The sequence below is a fragment of the Charadrius vociferus genome, unplaced genomic scaffold, assembly GCF_000708025.1.
Source record: "Charadrius vociferus isolate BGI_N301 unplaced genomic scaffold, ASM70802v2 scaffold248, whole genome shotgun sequence".
Lineage (NCBI taxonomy): Eukaryota > Metazoa > Chordata > Aves > Charadriiformes > Charadriidae > Charadrius > Charadrius vociferus.
Window position 1 is genome coordinate 2,206,486 of NW_009649851.1, and position 10,717 is coordinate 2,217,202.

The 10,717-nt window shown below is 39.3% G+C and overlaps 1 protein-coding gene across 1 annotated transcript in view; it reads left to right on the forward strand.

Annotated features, from left to right (window-relative positions):
* Positions 1-10,717, forward strand: part of INSC (inscuteable homolog (Drosophila)) — a 106,221-nt gene that overhangs the window by 91,021 nt on the left and 4,483 nt on the right. The window contains exon 9 of the mRNA XM_009890966.1: positions 9,259-9,325. Coding sequence (XP_009889268.1) covers positions 9,259-9,325 — 67 coding nt within the window. The remainder of the gene's footprint in view (positions 1-9,258; positions 9,326-10,717) is intronic.

Sequence of the window (10,717 nt, forward strand, 5' to 3'; positions counted from 1 at the left end):
TCCAGCCAAAGCTCTCTATTTAGCCAGGCTGGTCTTCTTCCCCGTCGGCTCGTTTCTTGAAGCCATGGGGATGGCCTTCTCCTGTGCTTCTAAGACTACCTGCTTGAAGTAAGACCGGCCTTCCTGGGCACCTTTGCCCTTCAAAACTGCCTCCCAAGGGACACTCTCAACCATGATCCTGAACAGGCTAAAGTCTGCCCTTTGGAAGTCCAAAGTAGCAGTTCTGCTGGCTCCCTGCCTTGCTTCACCAAGAATTGTAAATTCTACCATTTCATGATCACTTAGCCCAAGACGACCTCCAACCTTTACATCCCCCACAAGACCTTCTCTGTTAACAAACAGTAGGTCCAGTAGGGCACTTCCCCTAGTTGGTTCGTTCACCAGCTGTGTGAGGAAATTGTCTTCCACACACTCCAGGAACCTCCAGGACTGCTGCCTCTCTGCTGTGTAGTATTTGCAGTACTACTGCTCAATCTGAGTTTCTCGAATACTGGGGAATTTATTACTCCTTTCCAACTGCTTTTTTTTTTTTCTTCTGCTTGTTGTCATGAAGACTTTGGGATTCCTGACTCCATTTTGTTAAATTGCTGTCCAAATTTTCACATAGGTATGGAAGCCAGTATGGACTAACAAGAACAGGGAGCTTGAAGTAGAGTTTGAGCAGCACCATGTTAGATGCCTGTCTTCCTTACATCGGACCACAAGTATTAGACAAAATCATTGCTGGGCAGGGGGAAGGCAGTTGATGAAGAGTCCTTCTTAAAGCTCTCTTCTTGGAGCAAAATAGGTAGGGAAGGGGGGGCTCCGTCTCCTGGTTGGATCAGAAGAAGAATACCCCTTCCAGTGCTGATTGGCTGATCTTTCCCAGAGAAGAAATGCAGGTGGTACCCTGGGACTCTATCACCTATGGTATGTCACACAAGCAGCCAGTGACAGTTAGGAACAAAAGGAACAAACCTTGGTGGTCTGCCTCTGTCAGGTCTGACTTCAGTAGACCTAAGCTTCCTGTCTAGTTCTTGGAAATTGTTTTCAAGATCTGCTGTGAGTAATATTTAAAAGTCCCAAGTGGTTTAACTGCATGCTCACACATCCTTTCTGCAGTTTAACACACTTTTGTAGATCTACATACCGCGCGTAAAAATGCAACACAAAGCCTTTACATAAGGACAAGTAGGTCACAAAAGGGTATTTGCACAGTTTTCTTGCACACGTCTCCATTAATATCCAGCTCTGACGTTAGTATAAGTATGATTAGATGTCTGGTGAGAATTGCCTTCCCTCTCAGTGTTCTGGCAGTGAACTGTCGTTGGTAAACTATACACTAAAATTCACAGAATCACAGAACAGTAGGGACTGGAAGTGACCTTCGCAGATCATCTGGTCCAACCCCCCCGCCAAAGCAGGTTCACCTAGAGCAGGTTGGACAGGAATGCATCCAGGCGGTTTTTGAATAATCCAGAGAAGACTCCACAAGCTGTCTGGGCAGCCTGTTCCAGCGCTCTGTCACCCTCAAAGTAAAGAAGGTTTTCCTCGTGTTGAGATAGAATTTCCTGTGTTCCACTGGGCCCATTGCCCCTTGTCCTGTCTCTGGGCACCACTGAAAAGAGTCTGGCCCCATCCTCTGGACAGTTCCCCTTTAGATAATTATAGCATTGATGAGATCTCCTCTCAGTCTTCTCCCCTCCAGGCTAAACAGATGCAGGTCTCTCAGCCTTTCCTCAGAAGAGAGGCGCTCCATTACCTCGATCATCTTTGTAGCCCTCCACTGGACTCTCTCCAGTAGTTCCCTGTCTTTCTTGAATTGGGGATCCCAGAACTGGGCACAGTACTCACCAGGACAGAGTAGAGGGGGAGGACGACCTCCCTCTACCTGCTGGCCATGCATTTTTTAACGCACCCTGAGATACCTTTGGCCTTCTGGGCCACAAGGGCACATAGCTGCCTCATAGTGAAGTCATCCTCCAGGACTCTGAGGTCCCTCTCTGCAGAGCTGCTTTCCAGAACTGTATGATCCTTTCCAGTATTGACTAGAGCGCACTGAGAAAACATGTTTTCAACTAATATAGCTAGAAAGAGAGGTGATAAATTACATAATTATTTAAAAAACCTTAAGAAATGAAACAAGAAACAAGACTGTCAGTAACAGATGCAAAAATTAAAATTAGGCCAAAAGTGACATGATTGTGTCTGAACTTTAACCACGCCATTATATCATTGATATCTGAATTAGTTTTATGTGTAAGACCGTAATCGCTTCCCTGATGTCCTTTCTTTTTAACTTATCTCCGTCTCTGCATATACATTTGAACAGTATGAAAATACAAGTAACTGTATTGACTGGCATTATGTGGTCAATGTTATGGATTGTTACATTTCAGGGGTCCAACTCTGACTCTCCTTCTTAAACAATAAATCTTTTTGAGACAAAATGCCTGTTTAGTTACAGTTCTGCCTTTCACATTTAGATTTGATGCAGGATAAGACAATGTGCTCCAACTTGCAAAGCAAGAGGTTCAGTTGGAAGAGTAAAATCTCAGCTCAGTTGAAGAACTCTGCTATTCTTTGCTAGCTTAGTGTGGTGAGGTTTTTATTCCTGGGATCAATTCCTAAGATTGCTGCTGCTCTGATTTTGAAGAAGCAATTTAACTTCTCTGCATTTTTGTTTAATCATCTGTAAAGTTGGGCAGACATTGCACTTACTCAGTGTAAAGTCTCTCTAGAGGAAACATGCTATGTCAGCACAATTCATTGCAGTTTTTATTTTCTGCCCTTGCCTGCCAGGTTCACAGTACAATCAGGCTGGTGCTGAGCTGTTTACTGCAGAAACTATAAACATGAGACTTTGCTGCAGGCTGTACTAATCATAAAGCTGTAAGCCAGAGCTGGTTATGTATGCATTTTGCTGCGTTTGTTGTCTTTTTGTCTTCAGTCCTTCAGGAAACAAGATAGCAGATTTCAAACAACCTCTGAGTTTTGCCACTGATCTTTTTTTCCAAAACAGAATCACTGCTTACCCGAAGGTTGTGATTTCAGTCTTGGTTCTGAGAATGTGAGCTCATAAACAGTATTTCTACAGATTAGTTTCTTGTTTCTTTTTCCTCCTCAAGTAGAAAACTATTACCTTCTAGGATAGGCACCAGGAATTACTTCCTGACCACTCTGCTTCAGTTAGTGGCAGTTGAACTTTCTCTGCACTTTCTGACTCCTCTAATATGGGAGTAATTAAGTTTCCTCCCATATACGGAGTCCCTGATTCCAATTAGACCAGCTAGACAAGCAAAGTTGTTTCCTACAACTGTGCATTGGTTTATGCCAAATTGTTCTCTGCTCCAGGGAGACCAGGTGTCTTAGGTGTCTTCAGTTGAGTGACTCAGTTTCAAAATCTAAGAAGCTTTCTAATACGATGAAGGAAGTCTGAGGGATGTTCCACCCGGATTTTCATCTGAAAGACAGAAAACTGGGGCCTTAGAAGTGAGGGAGGAGACACACTCTAGCTCCATCACTATTTTAGAGTCATATGAATCACAGAGTTTATGGGATATGCCCATTCACCATGTGACCCATGCAGGATGCATTTCCTACGTGCTTCTTGAAAACGAAAAATGTGAGAATCTGTTTATTCTGACTATTTCTTAGCTAGATTAGTCAGCAATATGAAATAAAGTAAATAAAAATGTAGTAAATACATTCTTCATTCCAATGGGTAAGATTCCTTTAGTTTTATTCTCTGTTGCTCTGCTTCAGCATTCCAAGAGTACAGTTCCCTGACACAGTCTCAGAGAAGACCTAAACTTCACAAGCAGATCCTGTCTCTAATTGCTATTATTATTTTATGGCATGTTTGCCTCTTCCAGTCAGGTGACAGAAAGACCTATTGATCTATTTATCTATGTATATTTATTACTCTGTTTCCAGAAAGAAAACTGAATTCCTAACCACAAAAATGGCTATCAGAAGCAATAGGAATTAAGTTTTCTATTTTAAGCAATATAATGTCCCAGACAAAATTTCTAGAGATTTCTTAGCAAAGTTTTTTTTCTGCCAATAAATAGTATCCTGAAAGGTTTTTCTACCTAGACTTGATGTAATGCCTGTTTGACCCCTGCTGTATGTACTCTTCTGCTATCTCCTTGTGGATTGATCTTGAATCGTGAACTTCAGGTATTTTTAATTTACATTCAGAAACAAAGACACCATCTTGCTTCTGATTAGTTCTCAGATGCCCCTTTGTTTCTGAAGATGGTATCTGAAACTTTGCAGACATGCTCTAATTTATTCTTATGTCATTCATTTGAATGAATTACAAAATGCTCATAATATGTAGAAAAATTAATTTTACCTATTGGTGAATCAGTCTTAAAGGAGTAAATAACTAAGAGAATTAGCAATTCCATATTGATGTACTTTGCCACTCAATTAAATTACTTGCTAATTCTCATTTTGAGCTTGTGTCTTTCTGTTTATGTTGGGACTGTCAATAAAAGCTTACTGAACAGTGTGCCTATATTAAGGCACACTTAATAAAGGTATATTAGCATCACATCTTCCACTTCTGTAGACACTTCCCCTTCCCCCAAGTGAGGTAAGTGACCCTCAAATGTGGAAGATATTGCCCCTTTAACAGGCTAAAATATGTGCTTTCATCTTCCAAATCTGACTGCATCTTTCTTCCTGAGTAGCTTATTTCACAATAATGAGAAACACTTTTAAATCACCTTAAATCTCCCGTCAAGGGAAAGTTATGAAAGAAGCTTTCTGTTTCTTATGTACTCTTTAGGTTTCAACCTCTTTGCTACCTAAAGCATTTGAGATTTACACTCTCAGTGTATGTATGTTTTCACTTTTGCAACAAACGTTCAGTACCTTTGTGCACCAGTTAACAAGCATTAGTCACCATTAGTTGTTTACAAGAAAAAGTGTTATTATAGTGTTAGTGAATACATATTTTTAGCAAGAGAATTTCCAAGCTGACTGTTGTTCTTCAAGAGATTTTGAACAAGGCTATTTTAAAGGCTCTTAATTAACCATGGTTTCTCAAATTTAAATCACTCTTGACAACTGAAATTCCTATGGTTCAGTGCAAAGCAGAATACAGAACTGAAAAGGAAGGTTCATCATTCATAAACTCAGTATGTGTGAAAGGCTGGGTGAGTGGAAGGAAACTATGTGGAACTAAAAACACTTTTCAAATGATAAAAACAGATTTTGTTTACTCAACTAACCAACAAGATTAACACTGCCAATTTTATAATAGTGTATGATATTGTCACTACAGAGAGATATCTGTGTTTACTATCTGTTTATTTATTTTGCCTATAATAATAGAAATTTTTAGTAAGGTTTTGGGTTAATTTCCAGGGCAACTGCAAGACTAGCAACATGATGCTGTACTGACATTTCAAAAGTATGAATTATCTCTATTATTTTTAAGTTTATTTATTAAATAGGGAAATTTTCCATGGATCTAAAGGGGAGCCCCATCCCCCCCCAAAATCTCTGCATACTTAGTTCACCAACAGATCATTTAAATGTGAACTTTCAAAGCTTCTTGATTTTGGGTACAGTTTTTTAATCTCTGAAAGTTAACTCCGTAGTCTCTTAGTCTTGTGAAAAATCTTACTAGTCCCAGTGAAACTATCTGCATATTAATATTTTGATCAGTTGGTGCCTTTTCCAAAGGTGCTAAAACATGAGCTGGTCTGAGAATTCTTTTCCTGGTGTTTTGTGTTTCGCTGTGCCCCACTACAATGTGGTTTAGGTGTGTAGCACACAGCACATATTAACAGGTAGGCGGTTAAGGCAGGGATAAACCCCAGATGGCTGTTCCTCTGGTTGGTTTTAGTAGTGTAAATCATGTGACGCTGACTTGAATAATCAGCTTTCATCTAGTGGCAAACAAATGTGTTAGTTCATTAGTTGTTGGTCAGGTCTATTTTTGTGTGGTATTCATTACTATAGTGGTTTTAAGGGTGCTGGTTCCCGCAAAGAAAGCTGCAGCCACCAGGTTTATCTGAGTCCTGCCGCAGAGAATCACCTGCAATTTCTGATGGATCTGGATAACAGAGACGAGAGTGTGGACTAGCCTGGGTTAGTCTATTGGCCAGCTCTGCTAGAATACAGATGCTGGAGATGTATGGATCAAGATCTAGCTCCAGAACACACCTACCTAGCAGACATACAGGTGGTGAGGCAGGGAATTATGCTGGATGGGATCAGCTCTCACAGCACAGGGTTTGTAAGGCAGTCCACTGTAAACCTGCACTAGGTTTGGCAATAGAAGGTGAGATCAGATGTTTCATTAAAAAATTCCACGTATGATGAAGCAACTTCTTTTTTTTTTTAATCTGGAAAATCTCTGACAGTCTTTACTTAATAGCATATCTGCAGATCCCGCATTTCAAGATATCACTAGGGTACTGGAATTTGTAGGTGGCTTCAGCACAGACTTTCTGCATGGTATGATAGCACTGGCTGATGATCAGAGCTCACGTCTCCAGTCTGCAGGATATCTTTCTTTTTATACTTTGAGCTGACTACAAGTTCATTGCATGGCTGAGGAATCCAGAAAAATCATGCAAGAATCAAAATCGTCTCAGATGCCAGGCCTTTATAATCTTGGAGTGTAATCTTTTATGAGAAATGTCTCAAACAGTTAATGAAATTGATACTAAATATTGCAGTTGAACAGTAGCGATTCTATGTTAAATATTTTCAGGTCTTTCAATTCTTTAAAAATAATTTCAATTCTGAAAGAGGTTTTGGTATCTACTTTTTCCAGTAATTTTCATCTATTTTCCTGGTGGAAATGAGGCTTAGGCAGTCACTTCTATCTATATCTGTTTGTGTTCTCCATGTCTCACAATAACATCTGAACTGGTTTGCTTATTCAACAGGACTTGTAGTTATTTTTGAGAGCCTGATTAAGTCTTTAGGAAATTTGGAGCCAGATGGGAAAAGAGAGGCTAAGATAAAGACTGCAGGGCGAGCCTATGTATTATTATACCAAAAAAATCTACAGTGGGAGAAAAGTTCTGTTTATGGTTTTTCATCAACTCTAAATCCAAAAGAAATGAGACTTCATTAATACCAGTGCTCGTGAAAGTGTTGCTTTTCAAAGCAAATTGAGTCTACGTTTAAGTTTGTGTTTTCCTCTAAAGAGTTCATCTCTAGTATTAAACTTCTTTGAACTTTGGTCTGTGTTACAGAGGAAATTCTCATGTAAACTGCATGTATACTGAATTTTAAAATAGGCAAGTATAGGAGAAATATAGCATTTAAAGTCAACTCTATTCAGGTTGCCCATGATGTGTTTACATTATGCTATTTCATGTTACATTGTTTATATCGCAGAAAATGTGACTTTTGGGGGGAAAGAAAAATGTATCCATACGGAGTGAGCTAATCTACAGTTTAACTGCCTTTCAAGTCCTACTTAGATTTTAAAAGATAATATAGGTAGAACTTGGTGGTTATTGGTGGTAAGGGTCTTCTATAACCCCCTCTGGAGAAGGTTACATATAAACACATTAGGCTAGTTCATAAATACATTGCAAAATATAGGGGGCCACATAATCAACGCAAAGGAAATATAGATATAACCTCAAATAATTTTTGGTGTCAAAAGATACACACAAAATATTTTTATGTACGAAAATACTTATTAGACAAAATAACTTGAAGCAGTGGAATAATTGGCACGTATTCAAATTGTGGTTAATTGAATTCTTCATCTGTGGCTTAGAAAGCCACATGGGGTACAGATTCTGCATAGAGGAAGCAATTTTCATTAACAGGATATAATTTAGAATGAGAAAACATATACACTCTGCCTGAAACACAGTTAATAATTAATATGGAATAAATACATAGACATATACTGAGTTACCATATTTCTACCTGTCAGTCTCTAGAGTTTCAGCAACTCATTTGCATCCTAAGTAAGTATATTTATTCAGAGAGATGACACTGTTACACTACCTTCAAAAGTGGAAGACCTTTATGTCACAGCACCGAAAATGAGTCATCCTTGTTATTAAAATGGCAAAGTGAGATCAGAATGGTGATTTGATCTCCTGCCTACTTACATCTAAGAAGTTTGCTTGTTTGTGAACTGACACTTTACCGTTAAAAAGCTGATAACCAGTTCTCAAATTGATGGTTATTTTTGAGGCTGATCAGTTTTTCCCAACTAGAACAGAGAAAATTAGAGCCTCTTAAGAAAGCATATTATTTCTATTTTGTATTCCAATGATCTATAACATTTATTATTTAGGCTTTCACATATGCTGTTAATATTGAGATGTGTTTGCATGCAGGAAGCAAGTTATTTGAAGGATAAAGTCAAAAATGATATCTTGCAGGATGTATGAGAGAAAGCATATGATATCAATGAAGGGAATGGGTGATTGAAAGCCAACGTGATCCAGTCAAAAGCCAAAGGTCCACATGATCCAGTCTCTCTCAATGGCTTGCTGCATCCGTTTAAGCCAGCTGAGTTACACCTGATCTTGAAAACAGTGCTATTTTGGATAAGAAATTATGTAAATCAGGACCTCAAAATGTGCTTCGGTTGGTCTAAAACCTAATCTTGGCCTCAGCTCAGGAAAGGTATACACGGATTTTTAAATCCAACTCATTTTGGGACAGTACTTTGACAGGCACACAACTTATGGCTTCAATAAAGCTGAAAAGTATTCCTTCAATACTCCCTTGAATCAAGGCTCAAAACTCCAAATCTGTTGCGAGGATTTCTATACATTTCAGCTGAACCCTGAAGAAGAAAAGTAAATAACTTACCGCTACTGAATGTATGCTATGTGCTGGTTCTTTGCCTTCACTGTGAGCTCTGCCTGAGCTGGAATGTGACTACAGGATTGGTTCCTGAGGGTGGGCAGCTCGGTTGGTTGGTTTTTATAAATTTTTATCTTTCTCTTTGTACCAGTTTGACCACTGAACAAATCTGCTGCATAGATCTCTATATCAGAGACTTCTATGCATGAGTATAGGAGCGTGAGAAAAAGATGTTTTAGTTTTCCTGTTGTCTGGGTTTCAGTTTTCCTGTTGTCTGGGTTTCAGTTAGCGGCCATAGGTAAGATAAAGACCCCTGAGAAATCACAAAGGTAGGAATAGACAAGAATGCTTTTTAATTTGATTGGGTTTGCCATGTTTCTGCCATACTAATTTAATAAACCACAGTGCTTATTAATATTACTGAATTGTAGGGCTACACTTCATATTTTCTTCTCCTTTTAATAACAGGTGGTAACAATATTGGCAAACATGTCTGTCTTGGACCAGTGCGCTTCAGAAATCATTCAAGGAAATGGTACGTATTTTACCTGACTTATATTCTGTATTTGTTTGTGGAGAATGTGGGTAGATGGGAAAGAAGCGGTCACAAGATAAAGGAGAAACACTTCACTAAGAATACTTCATTTTGCACTCTGTCTCTGCTGGATATCGCACATTGCTCCAGAGCGCAAAGAGTCCTTGGGATGGTTCTATGCAGCTGAAATAAATTACCACTGCCTTAGAAAACTTTGCATGTATGGTCAAATTGCCGATGTTCTGTGTATGTATGACTTATTCATAGATACAAAGCAAGGTAGTACAAAGTGTTTCAACAACCTTTATTCTGGTCGTTACATTGTATAAGGTGGCAATTCTTACACATTGAAAGACATCATCTGATAGTGAGGCATGCATACCTGCCTTTTGTGACACTTTTTTCACAGGTATTCAGAAGTATTACAAATTTTGAAGCATCATGTTTTTATTACTATTACAGCAGTTGCCATTTTTTCCCACACTACTTTAAGTCTCGTATTACGAGAAATTCATTACGTTGAAAAAAACATAGGTGTTAGAGGCCTGCCAGAAGTCTGAGAAGTTAGGTTAATAATTCTATGAATAAGGATATAGAAGAAATAGTTGCCTTATTAATACACCTACCAGCAAATTCTGTAGGCCAGCTTTGGTTTTGTTTGGGTTTTCCGGGGGGGGAGGGGGCTTTTTGTTGGTTTGGTTTTTGTGGGAGATATACAATCTCAGTGAAGCTTCAAATTCTTGCTTTTTCTGTCCTAGGAATACACCTTTCACACCTTTTAAATCAAGGTTTGGATAGGAATGGTTTGAGTTTGGATCCATTTGAATCCCAGACACAGCTGACTGTAGGTGGGAGAAGGGGTTTCAGAAAGCATCTACATAGAAGTGGGTCTTGAAACAGAATTGGCCGATTCCTATGTAATACTGGATTTAGATGTTTCTTGAATTTCAGTGGAACATTTTAGCTCTGTACATGCAAACATGACTGGCAAGGATCAGCCACAACTAATTTGCTTGATGTGATCCATATGTACACGGAGGTAGTGCACATTTGATGTCCTTGCTAAGGTGGGTAGGTGTTGCAGTTTGAGACCAAATGACAATGTGGAGGTCGAATGGATCTGGATACTGAAGCAATTTAATCACAGATATATATAAATTTACAAATTACCTGACTTCCCTGTCCCATGCAGTAGACAGTGCAGTGAGGGGGGTGAGCAAGGCAGGTTAGAATGGTGGTTTCTCCTATGATCTCCTTGTTGCATGGCAGGGATGGGGCAGTCACAGAGAAAAGCTGGTCAGGTCCACATGGTGGTTCCTGCCATGCTCCCCGTCTAAGCTCCCTGTGTTCCTGGAAGTTGGAGATGTGGTCCTGGACCTCTTGGTGCAGGCA